General features: G+C 36.7%; 2 protein-coding genes across 5 annotated transcripts; one reads left to right on the plus strand and one right to left on the minus strand.

Moving 5' to 3' along the window:
• Nucleotides 1-7,020: 7,020 nt before the first annotated feature.
• chp2 (calcineurin-like EF-hand protein 2) lies at nt 7,021-17,809 on the plus strand. 4 transcript variants are annotated; one of them, XR_008388284.1, is made up of 9 exons: nt 7,022-7,295; nt 9,933-10,005; nt 10,080-10,160; nt 11,255-11,379; nt 11,503-11,564; nt 12,098-12,220; nt 12,959-13,062; nt 15,668-15,785; nt 16,252-17,806. XR_008388284.1 is itself a non-coding variant. In XM_053647317.1 (7 exons), exons 1-7 carry the CDS (start codon nt 7,229-7,231, stop codon nt 13,010-13,012), a joined length of 585 nt encoding a protein of 194 aa, XP_053503292.1. In that variant the 5' UTR covers nt 7,025-7,228; the 3' UTR covers nt 13,013-14,097. The 4 variants fall into 4 exon arrangements, 1 of the variants encoding a protein (XP_053503292.1); XR_008388285.1 differs by having other exon boundaries at nt 7,021-7,295; nt 15,672-17,809; XR_008388283.1 differs by having other exon boundaries at nt 15,668-17,808.
• Nucleotides 17,810-18,955: 1,146 nt separating this feature from the next.
• On the minus strand, nt 18,956-23,170 carry LOC128621505 (cytochrome c oxidase subunit 7A2, mitochondrial). The gene is made up of 4 exons (XM_053647319.1): nt 23,064-23,170; nt 19,489-19,575; nt 19,227-19,311; nt 18,956-19,133 (listed from the first exon to the last, which is right to left on the minus strand). Exons 1-4 carry the CDS (start codon nt 23,076-23,078, stop codon nt 19,072-19,074), a joined length of 249 nt encoding a protein of 82 aa, XP_053503294.1. The 5' UTR covers nt 23,079-23,170; the 3' UTR covers nt 18,956-19,071.
• Between the last annotated feature and the right edge of the window lie 1,151 nt (nt 23,171-24,321).

The raw sequence follows: 24,321 nt of genomic DNA on the forward strand, positions 1-24,321 counted from the left end.
TACATGTAACATACTGCATGTTTTGCACTTCCATTTTTTGCACATTTCCTGCATATTATGTACATCCCTTTTTGCACATTCCTGTACATTTTTTATTTCTTATCTTTTTTAAAAATATATTTCTTATTATTTCTATTCATTCTGATCTTTTCATTTTAATTTGGTATTTGATGCACAGTCTAAAGAGGAGTAAGCCAGGTTTTCATTGCAAATTTCATGCAAGTTACATACTGTATATACTTGTGTATGTTTCAAATGAAAAGCTTGAATCTTGAATAGATTCACAGCACTTAGCAGATGCTGCTATACAGAAGTGCACTGAAGTTTCAACTAAAAAAAATAGAAAGTACAAATAGGCTATGGTCTAAGAATACCGTAAGGCTAAAGCCCAGTTACATAGGACAGCACAGCTTATTTGTTTATTTATTTATTTAAATGATTTATGAACAGGTTTTTTTTGTATTATTAAATAATTGATTACATTATTTTTTTTAACAAACTGTGTAGATTTTTAACTGGGATTAGTTAAAAAGTGGGTCTTTAGTCTTCATTTGAAGACAGCAGATGGGAGAAGAAAGACATGTCTGGTCCAGTTTGATTCAACCCTTATCTGATCAGACCTGGCCACAGGCAGCACGACCCTTTGAGTGTCCACCACAGGAGCCTTATGTGGTGACGTGAAGCAGCAAGGACGGTGTTTCGGCAATTTGTACAATTAGAGTCTTAGTCTCTGTCGTCTCACTAATGAGACGTCCATTCTCCTTTCAGACGCTCTGTAATTAAGAGCTGTTTTTTATTTGGAGAAACTTTCCCCTCCCCTCCATCTGTCGATGAGGCATCACGCTGGGCGCATTGTTCACGATTTCACCTTTGTTAAATTAGTCGAACCCATTTCAGTGGCCCCACATCACAAGCGCTCAAGCAGTGTCAGTCCAATTTTGTGTTTGGTCATTATGAAACATATTATGTTAATTCAACACTGATTTGGTTTCAGTGATCAATGCTCTCTCAGGTGGCTTGGACAGCTATGCATGAACTTACCTGAATTTACGACCCCCAGGCCATACTGTATGCACTCCCTAGAGTAGGTTAACACCTGTTGTAGTTACACTATACCTGCTGTCTGTTTTCCTTTCAGTGGTGCCAAGGTTGAAAGAACATGGACTTGAAGAAAAGCTTCTATGCTTGACTTGTTGAAAAGATTGTATAAATCTGCTGAACTGTAAAATTCCCCTAGCAGTCAGTGGTATTGTTGGTATTCAGTTATAAAACTGTAGTATTTGTGACCAAACTTTGGAAAAGCCCCATAACAAAGCTCAGCAAAATCTCTGAGGTCAGGTCATTCAATGCATGATTACTTCATTACTATGAAAAAATGTAACCACACTAAGGGCTGTCCCTACTACATCAATGAAGCTGACTGGTTTTGATATTAATGAGTCATAAGTATTTCATCGACTCATTCATCTCATGGACATTCTGGTTGTAATTGTGGGTTGAGTGCACATCTATATTTGTAACCATGGTTATAGATACTCGATTAAACCTGGATGCTGGATCCCTCAGAGGCCACAGGTTGGGTGGTCAGAACAGAGCTTATCTGGCTGCTGTCTAGAGATTGGTACATGCAGTCTGGGCCTGTGCCAGTCCATGCTGTGTGCACTCTTTCCACACTCGCTCTAATGATGGCTTGAGGAAGCAAAAGGGATGGACATCCCACAGAGAAAATGACTCTCCACATGCAAACAGAACACACTGAACCAGCTCCTACAGGTCCCATACACAGCTGAGGGACTGTCTGTGTTTTTAAAGGGGAACTTTGAGATAGGTGATCATCTCTTGCTTAAAAATTAAAACTACTAAATGCTAGGGAATTTACTGTGGATCTCCATCAACCTGTCATCAGTGTGTACAACAAAACAACATCACATGCTGTAGTGTGGAAGGCAGGTATCCAAAGTTGTGTGGGAGTTTCAGCATCACAGCTCCAGAGTCCCTGGTTTGATCCTGAGCACTGGTTACTATCTGTTCTGCTTGAGTCTGCATGGGTTTTCCAGTTTCCTTGCAAACTTACGCTCTACATAAGCCACTATAATAAGTAAGAAAACACATTCTATTTTTAACCTACCAGTATGGCGTTTAGAGACACTGAACACAAGCCTCTTATTTCTTGTGTGCTACTTTTTCCCAGATTTCTGACCTGTCTTTCCTCACAAAAAAAGATTTTCAAAATGTCTAAATGTGCAGAAATTAAGATCAATGTCCATACTATAAAATCACATGCAAAGGGCAGCACATGACACAAATAGTATTAAGACATGTGATGTTGTTTTGTTGGGTATTATGTATACTCATGAGACTGATATGCTGATGGAGATCTCCTAACAGCAGTAGTAATTTCCCTAACATTCAGTAGCATTATGTGACTTAACACAAAAGTACCAACATATTTCAGATGCTTTCAAATATAGTTTCCTAGTTGTCACAGTGCCTTGGAATACCCCAAGTAAATTCGATTTGTGTACTAAGAGTCAAGGCAGACATTTTCTGAAGCAGGGCTCTGCATTAGGACACTCACTGGGAGACTCGATCATCCGCAGCCAAAAGTTTAAGCTTTGAAGGAAAGCTTTAACCTTCACTTTTGGTCTACAACCCAAGATGGTCATACACAAATGTCTTGACTCAAAGCTGTGACACAAGGTTGTTTGATAATTAATCAGAAACAATGAATGCACACATGTCATGAAGACAACACTGGAAAGTTCTTCATTATTCCCCTGTAAATACTAATGGAATTCAGTCTTGATTACATCTTTTTGACTGACAAAAGCGTCATTCAAAGTGTACGCACTTGCGTATTGTTCTTGATTTACTTTCATTTCTGGCTGTTGCTCTTGAAGCCACAGTTTACAGGAATTGTGGACAAAGAAAGCACGTTAAACAAGTGATCCAATGCATTTCCTTTAATTCATAGAGCTGATTATCACAGTGGGATGGGGAATATGAAGTTTACTTAAGTTCAGACTTTGTTGGATCTTTTAGACATCTATGTGTTTTGTTATGAAGCCTGAAACTGAAAGCTTGGCAGTACACATTTATTTATGCCACAGGTGAAAGGGAAAGGTCCATTTGCCATAAGATGTGGATCTTTCTGATTATTCCTATACTGTTTAATGTAATCAAGCTATGGCTTACAAAAGTATGATAACAAATCAGTATGTCCATTTTATACCTTCATGATTGCTGCGTTTTACAGTTTACTGGTACTTTATCACAGTTTATGTTGGAAGATAAGAATTCTGGCTTCATACTGATACCACAAACAAGGCCAATAATTCCTAATTGCCTAATACATAAAATCCGTGCTGCCATGATACCAATGCTAACAATGCACATAAACAGATTACATATATGAGGAGACAAGAGGTTGACGCCAGCCCAAATTGTTTAGAAACAGATAAGTGAAGCTCAGGATTTCTTCTCTGGCTTTTGCAAGAATGTTTGAAATGTTGTGATGTTAAATTGCACTGTAGGACTAATTAGGTTTCACCAGCATCACTCATTCAGTACACGGTACACTGGCATAGCTTTTTTTGGCCATTATTCACAATGTGAATGTATGATGTCACTAGTTAATATACAGTATTAAAACTGTCACTAGTTAATATACATTATCCATCCATCCAATGTTGCAGTTTATACTACTTTATATGGGTCACTGGTCACACTTTACTGTTAAATATTTATTATTTATTTCCATAAACTGACCAGAAACAAGTGAACAAGTGCATCTAAACACACAGACATTCACACAGAGATACCTACAGAACCTGGAGAAATTGCTAATACCCAGGAGCACTGAGTTGTTATACCAAATGGGTGCATACTGTGCATTTTTATGCTAATATTCAATTCTTTTATTTTAAGCCATTGAGGATGTCAGCCCCATTACTGTCATGCACACAATTATTAAGTGCCCAGTGTGTTTTCCTAGAACCACTTGTTCCCAGACGATACACAAAAAATCAGTATCTACTTTATTGTACGTTTGTGCGTATGTGATGCCAACACATTTGCTGTAAGTACCTGTATAAAATAGTTGCTTTCCTTTTTCCAATGTCTATTATATCAATATGTTCCTGACTGTTTTAGAATATCAAATTGAACATATAGTATATAAAATTACATTGGGTTTCTGTCTGGCTGGATTTTTTTTCATGTGCTCTCCATGTCATCGTGAGTATCCTCCAGGTTCTCCAGTTTCCTCCCACCTCCTAAATGGCTGGACTCCTAGGCATTAATGTGTGTGTGTGTGTGTGTGTGTGTGTGTGTGTGTGTGTGTGTGTGTGTGTATTTGGTGTTGTGCATGTATTGCTGTCCAATCCAGGATGTAGTCCAGAAAGCCTAACTTTCAATAGAATGACAAATAATCCATGTATTATGTGAATTTTGGGGCACAATCCACTTGTTGTTTGTGAGTGAGAGTTTTTTATTTTTTATTTTTTAATGTAGCATGCAAGCCATAAATACCACATAAAAGAAGCTTATGCAAGAATGACCTGCTTTTGGAATGATGGATATGCAGGGCAACAACAACAAAAAAAAAAACAGTAAACAGTAATGGAGTTTAGAAATTAGATGTATGTAATGTTCTCAGAATAACTTGCATGTTTAAACTCTGTGGTAAGTCTATGCCCCATAGACCTAGCATTTCTCAGTATCAGGAATCTGTAGTATGCCTGTTTTATAGGCATAATAAAAGTTTTAACCAGAAACACTACTCCTTTAATAATATGCCTTTATCCACACAATTTAACCATGGCTAATTTTAAAGAACATACCTATTGACTGAAATAGGACTGAAGTAACATCTCCTTGAGAAAACAGAAACTTTACTATGGGCCTGGGAACTCAAAAAAACAACACTATTTTTCATATCTTTGAGAGCAGTATGGCTGCCAGGTGGAATGTTGTAATCGCAAACTGTCTGTCTCAGCTGTGGTGTGGGCGTGAAATGAAATGTTCTAATGGTCTTTGCCCTCACTTGGACCTCTAAAATCAGGCAAAGTCTTCATACTTCAGACAGTATTCATACTTAAGCTGTCAGCATAATTCTATAGTAATCATTTAGTAAAGAGAATGTGACATTATTTAACACAGTAGCTAAAGTCAGCATATACACCATAACTCAGATGTATTTAATTAACATATAAAAAGTAAATTAATGCATGTCATAACTTACTTTATTACTTTGCTAATGTTACTTGAATTTTATAAATGTTAATTAAGCCTAAATAATAATTGACTCATGTTCCCAATCTGGGAAACCATTCACGTGGTCAAATTTCAACATATTCAACAATGTTTTAGATCTTCTCTTGCTAGAATAAAACTAGCACTGATGTTGTGCCAAAATTATGCAGAGAAAAGTGTGAGTTTCAATAGTTTCATGTTTCAGTAGAATTACATAGGTAATGAATAATGTATGCTAGAGTAAAACTACTGCCATTTCAACAAAAGAAGAAGATTATTTTTTTCCTCATAGACATACAACGTTTATGACTTTCCTCTAAAAACTCAAAGTGTGTACATATAGCAAGAATAATTAAGTTCATGTTTGAGTCACAGTATATCCATCCATCTATTTTCTGTACTGCTTATCCTTACTGGGTCGTGGGGAATCTGGAGCCTATCCCAGGGAGCATGGGGTGCAAGGCGGGGGACACCCTGGATGGGTTGCCAATCCATCGCAGGGCACAATCACACACCATGCCCACCTATATATATATATATATATGTATATATATATATATATATATATATATATTTCTATCAGAAAGAATACAGAAACCACAGAATAATAAACGAATTACAAATCAAACCACACAGCAACAATTATTCTAATTAGTGGACAGTTGTTTCAATTATTAAACAGTTTACATCTTTACATTTTGCATAACTTACATCTACAAAAATGTGACCAGTTATGCTCTGATACACAATATATTCTGGCACTGATCATATATTCTGTCACGTATTTTAAGCAGATGTAAACAAATGTATGTTGTTGTTTTTTACATTTAAAATAAACAGTTTGAAAATAATTGTAAAATCAATCAATAAAACTGGTAGTAGTACAGAAAACATTATAGATTAAAAAAAATTAACAAAGAAAGAAACGAATGCGATTAAAATAAAGCCTATGCTCAGCATGTACAGTACACAGTCATGGTGGTGTAGTCACATTTTTAGAAGTTTTTTTTTTAAATCACAAACAGAGAAAAACACTGTTAGTCTTTTCCACATCGTGTGGAAATGGATACATGTACACAAACTCCTGTAACACCGCTACCCTGCTGAAGAAAAAAAAAAACAATGGAAACCATCACAAAAACTTTTATGGTTTCCACTACAAATACCATTATAAACCATCAGCTAACCATTAAAACCCTTACCATATTGGTCCTTAATTTTATCCACTAGACATAACATGCCACCAATAGAAGGCAACAAATGACCAGTAAAGACCCACAAGGACCATTACAGTTTCCATTAAAACTAATACAATTCCCATTATAACCATTAAAACCATTAACATTATTGGTCCTTATTTTTATCCACTAGACATAACATGCCACCAATAGAAGGCAACAAATTAGCAGTAGAGACCCACAGGGACCATTACGGTTTCCATTAAAACTAATACAATTCCCATTATAACCATTAAAACCATTACAAATTCTATGAGGGTTTCTTTTTTTGATGTTTGTTTTCAGCAGGGTAGACATGCATTTGTACAGCCGGGCCACACAACCAAAGAATATTTAAAATGTCATGGCGCCACCCAGTGTTCATTTTGGTTCATTTCCACTTTGACACAGGATGTAAAAGTCTTCTTTAGGTGTAGAGACAAAGGGACTGCTAAAATTGTGTTTATTAAATAGTGAATATTACTATCCCTTCGTCGCGGGCGGTTTTATATGAACTCCACTGTTTTGATAAGAGTCGGTTTCAGCGTGATTGGGCGTGACTACTGCCAATGTTTAACCTGGAAGCGTCGATGCTGATTGGTCCGAATTCACGTCAATCATTAAGCTAACACAAGCTTGAGTGCGTTGACTGTTAGGGTGTGATTGAGCGTTCTGTGGTCATGATTTGAGCACTGAACCGGTTTGTTATAATAAAGTACTCAGTAGTAGTGTAGCTGTGATCAAAACAGGAGTATGAAATGGGCTCGACCAGCTCCGACATGGCTAAAATACCAAATGCGGAGGATTTAATGCGAGAAACTGGTTGTAAGTTGTGGATTTTATTTTTCCTCTGTTTGTTTGTTTGTTTGTTTATAATGCATAACTGTTTATAGTCGGCTGTAAGCTGCATATCTGTGAGCTATACCGTCCTGTAGGGTAAATCCTATTTAAGAAATATTTGATGAGGAAATGCCTTTTTCTTACATTTTAACTAAGCTTGAGCTTCTGTTATTAATGCTTGTTCTGACATCCAGCGTTTTGTTGTTGAAAAAGGGGCAGGACAAAGAGAAAGTTGTTATGAGAGACTGGAGCAGGTGGAACAGCAGTCATTAATCATCTAGAAATTGTTTTAAATCCAAACACAAGTAAAGACACTGTACTGCTCACTTGCTGATGAATAAAGGAGTTGGTATGTCCAGGTTTTTTAAGCAACACCTATATTATATCTACCCTCACTGGCCATTTTATCAGGTAATTCATGCAGGTGTATAACTACTGACTTCAGGGAGGGCTGCTGTACCTGGCTAGAAGGGAAGAGCAATCATTTTGGACTTTTGTGGAACCAAGTACAACAGCACCACTGATGGTTGTACGAACAATGCACAGATTGGTATGAAGAAGTAAACCATGGCCTGATTTCTTTCTAACCCAGGCTGTAGATTCATGCAGCCTGTCATGATCAGGTGATGAACCAGAGTGAAACACCTGCTAGATGGCATCTATGTTTGACCTGATGTTTTTCATGATCGAGAAGGTGCATGTGAAATACAGTCACGAGGCATGTGTGTAATGAAAGTGGATTGTTTACGCCATTATCCAGTCCATTATCCAGTCTATTTTGCGATCGCAGAGATGAACGCAAAACCGAGCAAACTTTGCGATATTCGCAGGAGCTTGCAATTTTTCAGAATTACCACAGATATTTACCACAGGTTTGGTCCAAGACATGTTGCAGGACATCATCACAACGTGCGTTCAGTCGAAGCCCTCTTCGATTCTCGTGTGTCGAACATGAGTATAGCTTAAAAGTTTCATTTACCAACAAAAATCACTGCGAAAGACCGTGCAAAACAATTTTGTGCAATTCAAGTAGTTTTCTGCAAATAAAGCACAAAATAACGATGCCAGTTGCAAATTTTGAAAAAAGCACCAATTGCACAAAAGGATGGACTACAGAAGTGGCTTTTGATTAGAAAAAGTGGTTACATCTTTTCTGAACATTCAGAGGAAAGACAGCATGATTCCAGTAGAAAATTAGTGGCTTGAATCACCTAAAAAATAGGACTCTCAAATTCTGCTGCTTGTCTGTCTTTAAGTGTGTGTGAGAGATATACTTTGCCCCATATCACACTTCAGACTTATTATGCCTTCAATTAAACCTTGTGATATAATTAATTGCTGAAACATAATAGTATACTGTCAAACTACTGGTAAATATAGCTTTGGGTCCTGCCATCTCCTGTAATATCACAACCAACCATCACTCACTAACTGTAGTTCACCCACCACTGGTCAGATTTTTTTTTGAGTAGATCACTCTCAGCACAGCAGCGACCATGGCATGATAGTGTGTGTGGCTGGTACAAGTTTATCAGGTTTAGCAGGACTTCTGGGGGGTTTTAAACACCTCACTATCACTGCTGGATTGGGAAGAGTCCAAGGAAGACTCCCTGGAAGAACAGGGTAAATCTAGGTCAGTATTTTAAAATCTCAGCACAGTGCCCCACCTGTTGCCCTCGTACCAGAGCAAGTCGATGCTGACTGACAAAGTGCATAGCAACTGATGGGTTACAAAACAAGGACATGAGACTGAGGTGTGCTGACATTCAAGATTGCTTTAGCTGCAACTGCTAAAATAATAATACAGAAATAAAATTAAAAAACAGAAAACTAAATGCTAATAATATAGATACATAAAAAGAAATAAACAAACTTTACATAAAGTAATTTGAGTATTTGTTGAGTTTGTATGTCAGAGAGAGTATTTTTATACCACAGCAACTTGCCAACAAGTAAAATTTTTAATTTATTAATAAACAACACATAGTGCTTTTTGTTGCCCATTTAGCTTTCAGGACACTTTTGTTTCTTTGTCACATTAACTTCAAGAGAGGGAAGAAAAAGGAGTTCCAGGTGACTGTATGTAGCTGCTATAATATAAGTAATAACAGGAACTAACCTACATGTCCTATACCTATACACTTTACTTTTATTTGTTAAACAATAACACTTTGTGAATCTGTTTATTACTAGGCTTAGATTATATTAATGAGCTATTACTATAGGAATGATAACGTGTTTAGAACGAGCACATTAATATAAACTTATAATTTATGTAACAGTTATTGTCAGAGCTGTGCTGTTATAGAAACTTAATGAACATGTTCTGATTCAATAATTTACCCACGCTGCGGTGCGTGTATATATAATTGTAATCAGTACACATTCTCTGTTGAAAGAAAAATTATTTAACTATTATTTGGGTGTGACATTGTAGCTCACACTCCATGTATGTGCTTAAAATTCCAGCACCCTCAATGCAAAATCCCTTCTCACATCCCCGTTACATCCCAAAATACATTTATATGAAAAAAGTGTAGATACTGACTGTCATGGTGTATGTAATAAACCTGCACCCGAGTGTACGCTTATTAAATGAGACCTGTCCTGTATTTCTTGCAGTCACGCATGCACACCTTGTTCGTCTGTATGAGCGTTACCAATCTCTGGACAAAGGCAACAAGGGTCATCTCAGGTAAGATGCTTCAGATTCATTTATTTAGTTAGTATTTAGTTGGTCAAAGTCTCATTAACCTACTTTTCTCAAAGTGCACAGGACTTTGCAGCCATAAAGGAGCTGGCCATGAATCCTATATGTGACAGAATAATAGGGGCCTTCTTCTCTTCAGGGTAAGAGTATCTTATCATGGCTTAATAAGTATTGTTTCTGCAACTGATATGTTTTTTATATAAAAAAGTGGTTTTGCTTTGCTTGTAAAAGATACCACAACTGGGCAAATTGAAGTGCCAAACTCATTTTGATACATTTATGGCATTTGGCAGACACCCTAATGCAGGGCGACTTACATTTATTTCTTTTATACATCTGAGCAGTCAAGGATTAAGGGCTCAAGGGCCCAACAGTGGAAGTGCTGGGGTTTGAACTCGCAACGTTTCGATCAGTAGCCCAAATCCTTAACCACTAAGCTACTGGTTTGTTTTGGTTTCACACGGCACATAACTAAACAAACCAAAAAGCAGAGTAGTGTTTGCTGAGGGACATGTAAGGCTGCAAACATACTTGTAAAACTCTTTCATTCATTAGTCAGAAATATGGCAAGTGATCAAATAATTTACAAAAATAACCCGAGCACTGAGAACCACTGAGAAGTCATTTGGCTCAGTTTGTCAAATGTAGCCCACAAAATAAAACACCCAGCATGTCTGGTTCACTTCCAAATGCTGGGTCCATTCAGGGTTGAACTGTTTTCTCGCTGCAGTTTGAGCTGCACCGGAATGCAATTACTGAGGTCTCACCTGCCCAAACAAACCGCACCAAGGGTTAAAGTACAAAGCTGAGGTGACATGCTGGTTATTTTTTATTATGAGGTGAGGCCATGAAGCAGTACTTAACTATTGGTAGCAGTTGTATTTACAACCTAAGCACGAAACTGAGCAGAAATATTACACTTCAGTCTGGGAATGACACTTAAAGTGTCAACTGGACTCACTAGCATGCACCACTTCAAGCAAATTCTCCAAGCGAATAGATTTTATTGCTTTTCCCACCAAAAATTTTAACTGCAGGACATGTACATTCATGTCGATGCTTTGCGGCCTCTATATTTTCAAACTGTAATTTCTTTATTACTGCTAACGATTTTGCACATGCATCTTTGGTACAGGAATTGTTTCAAATGACAGGTGACTTTCTTTTTAAACAATTATGTAAGTTTTTCTACATAAAATCTGTGTGGCTGGACCTAAATGAATATCACTTTCAGACAGGAAACCCTGGACTTCCCATCATTTGTGAGGATCTTGGCACATTTTCGTCCCATCGATAAGAACCGTTCCAAAGAGCCCAACTCGCCTGACCCCATTAACAGCAGAATCAACAAGCTGAAATGTATGTTTATGGCATTTCCTGGTAAAAGGAAAGAACTGCATGTTACCCTGCTTTTGAGGTATTTAGTTCTGGTGTATCTGATGTGTCTCTTAATATTCTCATTCAAATTTGCTGCTTATGTAGTTGCTTTTCAGTTGTATGATCAGGACAAGGACGGCAAGATTTCCAGACAAGAGCTCTTACAGGTCAGTGCACATGAGTAATCTGTATGAGCATTGGACCTCATTTATCAATCTTTTAGTAAAGTTGTGTGTAAATGTTTGCATAAGTTAAACCGAACTAAAAATTTCTGCTGGATTTACAAAAGCTTCAGAAATGTTGGATTTCTTCATACTCGCCTGCAAATGTTAATAAAAGCCAGTCACCCAGTAATTTCCGGCCGCATGCATAACACATCTGGTTGCATTTAGTCATGTCTTCTGAAGTGTAAATGTACAAACGCTCAGGAGCATGAGTATGGAAATTACAGGATTTTCATAAATACCAAATTGTTTCTGTAAAAGCTCATTCGAATTATTTACAAATATTTAGTTAGTATTCAGCCTGATAAACGAGGCCCACTTTTGTCATGATGTCACTTGTGTTTCTGTGTTTAATAGCAGTTATTACTTTTTATTAATAGTTGTTATTTTAAGTATATACACTTATAACTTTTGAATAGTTATTCTTTTTACTTAAACTGTAATCAAAGTAAAGGACAGCTGAACATCATTGGCAGGTTCTCCAGGCCATGCTGGAAAGCCAGGTAACTCAAGACCAACTGGAATGCATAGTAGACCGCACTATCCAAGAGGCAGACCTGGACAACGATGATGCCATATCTTTTGAAGAGTTTCGGAAGGTAAAATATTACATTATGCATAACAGATGCACTGTTGGTGGCTTTAGTGATAATGTTTAGACTTTTAAACATGGGGATGTTTCAGGCACTCTTTTAAACAACATCGTTTTGTACATTGTTGGAGACTGTATATATAATGTTACTACAGACCCACAAAGACTATACTATGTATGGAATAAAAAATGACAGACATGTTGTTATAGTTAAAATAATGATAGGTGTGTTACCATGTTGAAGTTGATTATTTACCAATAACGGGATGTCTAGAAATGTTTTATTCCCTTTTAACAAAAGCAGTTTGCCAACAGTTACAATTTATAGTTACATTTTATGTCGTAGATCTTATACGGAACAAGTTAGTTCCTGTTATCACTTGTTTTATGAGCGCTATAAACAGTCATTACCTCTTCATGTTAAAAACATAAAAAATGCAGCTTATACTGTATGTTACTGAGAAACCTCAAAGCCTGGCATTCTGAAGATTTTCCTGTTCCAGAAAACTTAAAGGTACAGCTTTAACTTTGACTGTTACAAAGCACTGAACAAGGACATTAATATAAATCTTGGAGCCAGAACTATTGTCAGACCTGCTATTATAGAAAATTAATCAACCCAGTTAGCACTGCATTCAACAGCACTGTGGTATAAATAATATTAATGATTTCTAAGCATGTAATATGATGTGAAGCTGAGACTGATATGATGCGCTTTTTTTTCTTTTCTTTTTTTTTGCATTAGTCTCTAGAAAAGGTCGACATTGACCACAAGATGAGTATCCGCTTCCTGCGCTAAAGCATGACGACCCTTCCAGAAAAGCTGAGAATTAAGTGTGGTCTTCAGAGGTATAGTCTGTTTCCATCACAGACATGGGGGGGAAAAAAATATTTTATAATATTTACTGGAATGCATTTATTTTTGAGGCCTACTGACAGATGGGGAGAGTATGTATAAATGAATGGTATTTGGGAAAATGTGGTTTTTAATCTGTGTAATATTTGGCATAAATATTTTTGATGTCTGACTTTGACTTAATTTCAGCTGGCTTTACTGTGACTATGCATGATTTTTTAAATATGTTTGAGACTGGACTAGCTACTATGTTCATCTCACAGTTTCTGGGGTAAATGTAGCTCCTTTTCACTAAATTTCAGTTAGAGTTTAACACAAACTGGAATAAATGAGTAGTGCAGTCTATACACAAAAGCTGTACCATTTATAAAACTGGAAAAATAAATCAACATGAAAATATCTAAATATGTAACTGCATATTTGCTAAGGATTTCATGTTGCCTAGCCACAAATATGTTACTTATTAACAAGAGGTTTAGAAGACATGGCTTTTGTCAAGCTACCTCATTATTTGGTTAAAATATACTTAAGATGAGTTAATTAAAAAATTCAGTTTACAGGGTTTTTTTTTTTTTTTTGTAGTTCAGCTGTTTTCAGTTATATACTATACAACCGTTGCTCAACTACTTAACTGCTGTGTTAGAAAGCATGTGTATACCAACATGTGTATGCAAGTGTGTGTGTGTGTGTGTGTGTGTATATATAGATCTGATTATTCATTTAATTTTTTGCATAAAGATAAAACTACTGCCACTACAAATATCAAAAGGGCTTAATGTTGTTAAATATACATTTTTGTATACATTCTTCTTTATTCCAGGTTTTAGTATAATGAATTTGTATTTAATGCCTACCTCGTTAATCCTATTGATTTAAAGGAGTTTTATGTAACCTTTAACAAAAAGATATAAACCACTTGTATTGGTTTCAGAAGCATGCTTGTGAATTCAGCTTTGGAATTTGTATTAACAACAGTTAAAAAAATAAAAATGCATTTGAACTTTGAAAAATATGTTTGAAGATTTGTAATGTATTTGGACACAGGAAAGAAATCCACTCACAGTTCACTCTGTGGCACTACTGTATTTGGGTTGTATTCAGATTTTTGCAGGGGTACAGTTACTCGTATATTAGAAAATGATCCGATATTACATATCTGTGAGTGGCAAAAATATGCGAACCTCTAGGATTAGCAGTTAATTAGAAGGTAAAATTAGAGTTAGGTGTTGTCAATCAATGGGATGACGATCAGGTGTGAGTGAGCACCCTGTTTTATTTAAAGAACAGGGATCTATCAGTCTCTGATCTTCACAGCACATGTTTGTGGAAGTGTATTTTTGTATGAGCAAAGGAGATTTCTGTGGAACTCAGCAAGAGGGTTGTTGATGCTCATCAGGCTGGAAAAGGTTACAAAACCATCTCTAAAGAGTTTGGACTCCACCAATCCACATTCAGACAGATTGTGCACAAATGGAGGAAATTTAAGACCATTGTTGCGCTCCCCAGGAGTGGTTGACCAACAAAGGTCACTCCAAGAGCCAGATGTGTAATAGTCAGCGAGGTGATAAAAGAGCCCACGGTAACTTCTAAGCAACTAAAGGCTTCTCACATTGGCTAACGTTCATGAGTCCATCATCAGGAGAACACTGAACAACAATGGTGTGCATGGCAGGGTTGCAAGGAGAAAGCCACTGCTCGCCAAAAGAACATCTGCAATTCAAAGATCATGTGGACAAGCCAGAAGGTTGTCTGGATATTTTAAAAAATATTTTGTGGACAGTTGAGACCAAAATAGATATTTTTGTTTTAAATGAGAAGTGTTATGTTTGTAGAAAGGAAAGCACTGCCTTCCAGCATAAGAACCTTGGTTTCTTGGTTTGGGCCTGTTTTGCTGCATTTGGGCCAGGACAACTTGCCGTCATTTGATGGAACAATAAATTCTGAATTATACCTGAAAGGACTTCTAAAGGAAAATGTCAGGACATCTGTCTGTGAACTGAATCTCGAGAACGTTGGTCATGCAGCAGCATAACAACCCTAACCACCCAAATCATTCTACCGAAGAACGTTAAAGAAAAATAAAGTTAATGTTTTGAAATGGCCAAGTCAAAGACCTGACCTTAATCCAATAGAAATGTTGTGGAAGGACCTAAAGCAAGCAGTTCATTGAGAAAACCCACCAACATCCCAGAGTTGAAGCTGTTCTGTACTGAGGAATGGACTAAAATTCCTCCAAGCCGATGTGCAGTTGCTGCACAAGGGGTCAAACCAGATACTGAACTCAAAGGTTCACATACTTTTGCCACTCACAGAGATGTAATATTGGATCATTTTCCTCAATAAATAAATGACCAAGTATAATTTTGTCTCATTTTGTTTAATTGGGTTCTCTTTATCTAATTTTAGGATTGAGTGAAAATCTGATGTTGTTTTAGATCATATTTATGCAGAAATATAGAAAATTCACAAACTTGCAAGCAATTCAATTTTATTTGTATAGTGCTTTTTACAATGGTCATTGTCTCAAAACAGCTTTACAGAAACGTATAAACACAGGATACAGATTTTAAGTGTGTGAATTTATCCCTATTGATCAAGCCAGTGGTGATGGTGACAATGAAAAAACTCCCTAAGATGAAATCAGGAAGAAACCTTGAGAGGAACCAGACTCAGAAGGGAACCTGTCCTCATCTGGGTAACAACGGATAGTGGGAAGGTAAAAGAAAGTTTATTATGGTTTATACATGAAGTCTTTGTTGAACTAGTCCACTGTTCAGTAAAGGAGACCTGAGTGCAAAAGTGCATGTGGTAATTCCACATGGAAAAAAAAAAATGTTAAAAGGAATGATACTATTAATTAAATGAGTGTCTTCAAATATTAGCATCAGATGGCATTACATTTTAAATTGCAGATTTTTTTGTGATGTAAAAAAAAAATTTAACCAAGACAAATCATGTCAGATCTTTTCCCACCTTTAATGTGATTATAGCAACCAACAAAATGCAAGTGAAAAACTACTAGAAATGTTTTAGGAAAGAAAAAGACAAAACTTACAATAACCTGGTTGCATAAGTATGCATAAAGCACCTTTTGCTTGTGATACAAATTTACTCTACCAAATTAGCACATCCTCATTTGGGGAATTTTATTTTTAATACTCTTACTTGCAAAAATGCTCCAGATCTATTAAACGGCGAGGGGATCTCCTGTACACAGCCCTCTTCAAGACCTTCTACAGGATTTCAATAGGATGTAGATCTGGACGCTAAAACATCCATCATCTTCTTCTGAAGCTATTCTTTTGTCGACTTTGATTTGTGCTTCAGGGTCATTCTCATGCTGCAAGGTAAAAGTTATCTTCAACTGTCTAATAGAGGTTTGCAGGTTTTGTGCCAAAGTAGACTGGTATTTGGAGCCATCCCTGATTCCCTCTATCTTGACTAGAGACCCTGTCCCAGCTGAAGAGAATCATAATAACTGCTATGTCCATATTTGGTATAAGCTTATCTGCTGAAGACTAAGTCATTGCATGTTATGTTCACGTTTATACCATTTTTAAATTATATTGTTACTCTTTGGCACCTATCTTCTGCACTACCTGTTATATCAGACACTTCCACACTAAAACTGTGTATTGTTTGGCGCTACACTGTCACTTACTGTGCCTATTGTCCTGTTTTAGTAGTATTGTACTGTCCTGCGTTGTTAGCACACATCTGCACATGCACTTCGTGTAGAATGTGTAGATGTTATTTAGTTCTGTGTCGTCTCATGTGGTTAGTGTTTTGTTTTATGTAACAGCATGGTCCTGGAGGAATGTTATTTCGTTTCACTGCGTACTGTACCAGCTGTATATGGTTGAAATGACAATAAAACCACTTGAACTCAGCGCAATAGCAGTTACTTTCGAACACAAGTATGAATGTGTTTAGTTCATTCTTAGCACAATCACATGCCACAATTACAAAAGGGTGTGCACATTTATGCACTCAGCTTCTTGTAAGGTTTTTTTTCCCCCCCCTTGAATTTTGTTGGTTGTTATTCACAAAAATCTGCAGTTTTAACAGGGGTGTGTAGATGTTTTATATCCACTGTAGTTTTTTGAGTAGATGTACTGCCCAATACATACAGTTTAACATGACATTTATAGTGGTGCTGGACTTAATTCTGCTCCTGGCTGGTGTGGAAATCAGAGTTCAAGGTGAGAATGGCATGTAAATGAAAAGCACATTTGTTTTTTCAACAGTCTCAGCCTGCGTGTGTAATTCCTGCACAACTCTCTGAATAACACTTATAAAAGCAATAGGCTGTGGTTAAGTCTGTGGTCTGACTAGCAGTGTGTGCAATTTTGGTATTAAATCCTCATTATGCACAATGAACTCAACTTTGAATACAGATCTAAATCCAAAGTTATCCATTCACACTTTTCAGTTCAGAATCTAAAAGGGTGAACGAGTGATTGTATATAAGAGTGGACAACATGGCACCATTCATCCGTCCATCCATCTTCTATACCGCTTAATCCTTTTCAGGGTCAAGGGGAAACCTGGAGCCTATCTCAGGGAGCATCAGGCACGAGGCGAGGTACACCCTGGACAGGGACAACATGGCACCATTCACTCCTATTATGCAGTTTTAAAGCTTTTTTTTTTCCTTCAAAATGAGAGCCATTACTTTGTGAAAATTGGAGCCAGAGTCTGTGTAGTAGAGACCTTGGAGCTGGAGCATGCACAGTAGATACGGCCGGGTGGACAGTGGGTCCACCTGTCGCCTTTCCATATTAGTAATGGACACTGTTTTTAGCTGTTATGCTGATATTACCTGGAGTGCAACATAAGATTGCGTACCGGCTAACTCGAAGTACAGGCCTTATTAATTAATATGTGTGTATAATTTTTGCAGGTATGTTTGTTTTACTGTTGTCAGGAGATTATAGAGTTTTGATTCATGACTGATTTGAGCCATCATTTGCTAGCTAGGTGACATTATTGCTTTATGAATAGTAAAAGTAGCGAATGCAAGGTACCACCTGAAAATATACTGGTCAACAGCAGTCAACATTTACACTCAATATATATTTACTCTTCAGGATATTCTTGAGTTAAAAAATAACTGCTCTCCGTGATTTTTTTATTATTATTTTTAAATCTATCTGACACCTGTAGTAATTCACCCAGCTGAATTGAGAAGTGCTCTTTTTTGTGCCACTCATTGTGTTGATGAAGTGCGTTTATAAAGGAGTGACTGATTAACCTTACCAAGTTACTTCGAGTGTTCGCTAAGGTCACACAGTCAATAGTAAATTGTACTTTGAAATTTAGTTAGTGTTATCTGTCTGGGTTTATGCCACCACTTCACTCATGTTGGTTTGTTAATTATAATATCAGTACAACAAGACATCAAAATGAGCAACATTCATAACTCCCCAGTGAGGGTCTGTTAGAACAGTTTACAGCAGGACAAGACATTGGATTGCTACAGAACTGTCGAGCTTCATGTCCGTGTTGGAAAGTGCATGTGCATTCATGAAGCCTGAAAGTAATGTAAAACTGTCAATCACCTCATTAACCATGCCCTTTTATTGGGATGGCAGTGGTCAAATGAACATGTAAAATTGTCAGAACAGTATTCCTGAAAATAATTTGGGGAGATTTTTTTTGCCGCCTGTTCCATTAACTGATGTAGCCAGGGTTAAAATTGTACTGCAGCCAGCAACTAGAGGGCGTCAGAGACATTGTTGCTTCACTTTTGAATGAATCCCTGGGTGATAGCCAAGTCAATGCCAAGACAACCCCACTAGTTGCTCTGAAGAATTTCATTTTTCATTACTGTTGTGTTATGTGAAGACCCTAGTACTGGTGTATGAAAGAAGCACAGTGTCAGCATTTATTTTATACACACTATACATCAGGTTTTTCTTTAATCAGAATTGTCTGTACAACATGAAAGTCATGACAACTGAATTCATATGACACATGAACAGTTCTCTCAGATCCTCTTCTTATTCTGCTTTGTTTCTGGGCATTGAAGCCACCAGAAGCCAGTAACAGGAAAATCCAGTGCCTAAACAGAACCAGATAGATGAGATTTAGCAATAATGCACTAAGAGAGCTGCAGACTGGATTCAGAGATTTGAATAATGATTCCTTATCCTACCAACAATAGTGAGGGTCATGGTTACACGATAGAGTAGCATATCAGTGGTTCCCCCTTTGATATGGACCGGCAAACCATTGTCCTCCTGAAACACATATGATTGGTTAAATGTACTGCAGTCATGTTTCCTCTCTTACACTACATTAAATACACTATTTATTTGTATACTGGATTGAGTATTGCTCAAAACTGGAAAGAGCTCTATACAAGTATACAGTTTATGAACTGAGGAAAGTGTGTTTCCCTGCAACATGCTGCTCACCTGGAAAAGCTTCTGCTTCTCTGGAACCCTGTTCTTCATCTGCCTGGCTGTTGTATTGAAGGCCCTGGTGGCCACCTGTTGAAGTCTCTGCAGAAATTTCACACAAAGGATTTTTATTTCTACTAAAAATGGTATATTTCAATCAACACCTGTTAGACACAACTGTTCAGTTTTGTTATAAGCCAGCATGAGAAATTTGGTCCCAGTGATCTTGGGGGAAAATCTCCCCCAAGCTAATGAAATATGTTAACCTTTTTATATTATACACTATATGGTCAAAAGTATGTAGACACCTGACCATCACACCCATATGTGGTTCTTCTCCAAACTGCCACAAAGTTGTAACCACACAACTGTCTAAGCATGCTGTAAGATTAAGAATTTCCCTTCACATGAATACAATCCGGATGTACTACATGGTGTGGATTCTGAAAGCTCTTCCAGGCCAGACCCGTTGTCTTATGGAATAGCGCAGTATATACAGTGTCCACTGGATCCATACTGCAGAATCTGGGTATTTCTCACCTACTGTTTTAATATTGTTGTCTCGTTTGTTTAATTGGGTTTTCTTTGTCTAATTTTAGGGCTTGTGTGAAAAGCTGATGATTTTCGGTCATATTTATGCAGATATATAGAAAATTATAAAGAGTTCACAAACTTTCAAACACCACTGTATACAGTGAGGGAAAATATGTTTTCTGACACTTAAAAAAAAAATAATTAAAAAAAATAGTTATTTAATATAGTGTAGTTCCAAACATAAATTTTCCAGCACAAAATTAAATGTTATAGAAAAATGTTTGTATATCAGTAAAGAAAGCAGCCTCGATTATATAAGAGACCACTTTTCAGACAAAAAAAATATAATGAGGCTGGGTTTTCCTGCAAAAATTATAAGCGAGTGCGACAGTCAAAGTTTCCAGAAAAACTGTTTCTGGTTCTGCAAGACACTCAATAAAACTTACAGCTCATTTCCTTATAAAGCTGCACTAATTGTACCTGAGACTCCTTTTTTTAATCAAAGGGTCACACCAAATACCGACTTTGTTTCATTTATTACTGTTTACTGCTGTTTATAGTATTTTTGAATGTAGAAATATTTAATTGCATATTTAAGAAGGCATCTTTTGCTCTACAGCATTTCGTTGCATGTGTCCATGTATGTCCATCCATACATCCATTTTCTACATACATCCCCAAAGCATGGGGAGAACATGCAAACTCTGGAAGTGTGAGGCAAGCGTTCTAACCATTAAACCACCGTGCCCCCCACCTTTGCATGTGCATATGCATCATGGTGAAGGAGCTTCCTAAAGTTCTCAGGGACAACATGATTAAACAACTCTAGAAAAAAGCTGGTAAGACCTTAAACATCCCTGTGACTGCAAATGGTTCAATAATATTCTTTGTAGAACCCTATCTAACAGGTGCAAACACAAAAGATTTCAAAATGTATCTCAAATTCCCCGAAGATCAGCCGTTTCTGAAATACTCAAACCATCCCTTCTTGTACCAACATCCATGCCTCGGTTAAAGTCGCTGAGATCACGTTTTCCCCATTTTGATGTTTGATGTGAACATTAACTGAAGCTGTTGACTTGTATCTGCATGATTTTATGCATTGTACTGCTGCCACATGATTGGCTGATTAGATAACTGCATGAATGTACAGGTCTACCTTGACGGTGAGTGTATATTAAATAACAAACACAAAAGTGTCCGAATACTTATTTCCCCTCGCTGTAAATGCCCTGTGATTACACTATGCTTTAACATGCAGTAATGTTTCATAATAAGTCCAGTGTGCTGGTTCTGAGCCATAACAACAAAAAATTGTCCTTGTTCATTTTTTTTTTTTGCACTGTGTTCTTACATAAAACTCTTGATCCAAAAATGGTTTAAACACACAATATGCTGTTATTCCATTTCCAACTCGAGTCAAGTCTCTTTAAATGTAAATATTTTCAGTTCCAGAAAATATTATTTCCAACAAAGAGTCCTTTAATGTTTTATTTTCCACACAGCTGACATAACAGCATCTCCCACACTTTAACCTGCTTTCCATTGTCCTGATACAACCAGTTCTCTAGTTTGTTACATGATTTGACTGAATGCATTTTTTCCCACTGATATCTGCTCCGCCATTTTTGCTGGTCAAGACCTGATACCAATCTCTGTTTTTATTTCTTACTGACGTTGGCAACATTCACTCTGTCAGACTAACATAACAATGAAAGTTTTCAGCTAGCTACTTGCCCAGATCACAAGTTGCAGATTAGTTATGCAAGACAAAGCAATTTTCCACTGAACATTCACTTCACTCTTTCTCACATGTAAACAGAGCTCAATCACCTATAAACAGAAATATTTAATAGTTTTATTCATTACAGTTACAGTTACAAGAATAGGCTTATTGCAGTTAGATATATTGAAGTCGGGTAGTCAGAAACCTGTGTGCTTAAGTTGAGTTGTGGATATGAGCAGTCTAATTATATATATATGTGTGTGTGTGTGTGTGTGTGTGTGTGTGTGTGTGCGTACTCCAGTCTTCAGAGTGCTGGTGCTGAGCCATAACAACAAAAATTGTCTTTTTTTTGCACTGTGTTCTTACATTCAACTCTTCATCCAAAAACGGTTTAAACGCACAATATGCTGTTATTAACCTTGTTTAAATATTATAGGGTGTGTGAAGCTCCTGTCCCTTTTCCCCCGAAATATGATAACTTTATATTTCACAAAACAGCTCTCGTTCGATTTCAGCAGTAAGTGTACTGTGAGTCGGGTCACCTGTTTGCTACACATTATTCAGGCACACAGTGAGTGCTTTGGTGTCCAAGGTCAAATGTGCAAATGAAAATGGACTCGGGTGTGTTTTTAGCCTATGGGGACTGTGCAATGTTCACAGACCAATCAGAGCACAGTTCACTGATAGGGGTGGGACAGAGAAGCTCAGGACGTCCATGACATATGTGTGCCTCCACATGTACACAGGCTAAAGCAGGAGTGTGTGTCAGTGACACTGAAGTGACCTCTTTTTACTCTTTCTGAGATTTGAGAATAGATCCACATGAGGAAACATCTCCAATCTACAGCAAATCAGAGAATGCATAAGATGCATGTTTAGATTACAAGAAGGGCTTTCTTATACATTCTCAGAAGGTGACTTAAGAGAACAAATTAAGATGACACATTTCATTTGTCTAATGTAAGGCTTTCTTTAGCAGACTTTTATACAGCTTCCTTATAAAGTAGCTCCATCAATATCAGTTCACAAAGGTTATTTCTGGCCAACACATTTCCTCTTTTTTTCTTTTAAGTAACAAAATTTAATTCCTGAGGATTAAAACTGACTATTCAAATATGTGAGTCCAAGAGACAGAAACCAACATCTTGTTGTATTTCCCCTTAGACAGAAACAAGTAGTTCAGAGCTCAAGCTGTTATTGGCCTCTTTACATGAACAAGTTCCAATTGTTTTTTTTAAGCTAATTACTTTTTTTTCTGAACCTTTTACTGAATAAATACAGTTTCGTAGCCAACAAAAAGACAATGTGGAAAGAATGCAAAAGTAGTTACCAGTAAGTGTCTCATATCCGACTGTTCTCTGCGAAACGTCCTGCTGCTTGTCTAGTGTTGGGCCATACAAGGACACACACACACACACACACACAAACCAGACAGCTCTTGAACAGATGCCAAGTATGGTGTACAGGAGAGAACAAACTGCATCTGTCTTTTAGCTCTGCTCCACATGCTGTGTTCGAATTACCCCAAAGTATAACATGGAATTAACAATATAAACCAATATGAAGAGAAGAGAATGTTCCTAGTCCTTGTTGTTGTTGTTGCACTACTTTTATATTTTTCTAGTAAATAGTTTATAACTGCTGTGTGGATTAAAACACCAATATTTACATGAATATTCCACTTTGGATACATCTTTAGATTTATTGTTGAGCAATAAGCCAATTTTGACATGGCCAAGTGAAACTGGAAAGTGGCCTAAAAAACAGCATTCATGTGCTTTATGTGGTTTGAAACAGAGAAGTGTATATTAGCTGCAGCCTCGCAATCCAAGTAAACTTCAGAGTGAAAGTTCTGACTTCTGGCTGGAAAAGTATTTTAATGCTACAGGCTAATTATCCAGTACCATTTATATTATTTATATTATAAGATAAGATAAGATAAGATAATACTTTATTAATCCCCAGATGGAGAAATTAGGGTGAAGAAAAAATTGATACTAAGGAGAACAATACATATAAAAGAGTATATACAAGATGTATAAATATGTATAGACATAAGCGCAAACTACACACACACACACACACACACACGTACGTACGTGTATATATATATATATATATATATATATATATATATATATATATATATATATATATATGAGCAGTATGTACAACAAACAACAATGTACAGTAATCAAATATAAGTCAAATTATATAAACAGTATCAGAATGGCATTAAATTTGCTAAACATGAGTTTCATTTTACCCAGCCAATCATTTTGATCAGCTTGTAATTATAATGATATGATTACAGTAAAGATTGGTTCCAAAATTTACAAGACAAAACAAAAAGGTTGAACCTCACTTTTAAAAGAGCATATACAAACTAACTTCAACAAATTCAAACTTGTGACTTGTTTTATCCAAAATGACAATCAAATGTATACACTACATCAGTTATACTACAAAATTTTGTTATTACACAGTTTTATCAATTTTCTTACCCAGAATTGAGTTTTGCCTCACTGACTAGCTGAAGACAGTTACAAACACAATGTAAAAGACAAAAAGAATAACATCAGCTGTTT

The sequence above is a fragment of the Ictalurus furcatus genome, chromosome 17, assembly GCF_023375685.1.
Source record: "Ictalurus furcatus strain D&B chromosome 17, Billie_1.0, whole genome shotgun sequence".
In the NCBI taxonomy this organism is placed as follows: Eukaryota; Metazoa; Chordata; class Actinopteri; order Siluriformes; family Ictaluridae; genus Ictalurus; species Ictalurus furcatus.

What these genes read in the sequence shown, in the direction of transcription:
- LOC128621505 (XM_053647319.1), bottom strand. An exon ending in AGAAGCAGAAGCTTTTCCAG is followed by an intron (nt 19,312 to 19,488) that starts GTGAGCAGCATG and finishes TATGTGTTTCAG; the next exon opens with GAGGACAATGGTTTGCCGGT. An exon ending in CATGACCCTCACTATTGTTG is followed by an intron (nt 19,134 to 19,226) that starts GTAGGATAAGGA and finishes GGTTCTGTTTAG; the next exon opens with GCACTGGATTTTCCTGTTAC.
- chp2 (XM_053647317.1), top strand. Translation starts at nt 7,229, where the DNA reads ATGGGCTCGACCAGCTCCGACATGGCTAAAATACCAAATGCGGAGGAT. An exon ending in TTTAATGCGAGAAACTGGTT is followed by an intron (nt 7,296 to 9,932) that starts GTAAGTTGTGGA and finishes TATTTCTTGCAG; the next exon opens with TCACGCATGCACACCTTGTT. An exon ending in GGGGCCTTCTTCTCTTCAGG is followed by an intron (nt 10,161 to 11,254) that starts GTAAGAGTATCT and finishes TATCACTTTCAG; the next exon opens with ACAGGAAACCCTGGACTTCC.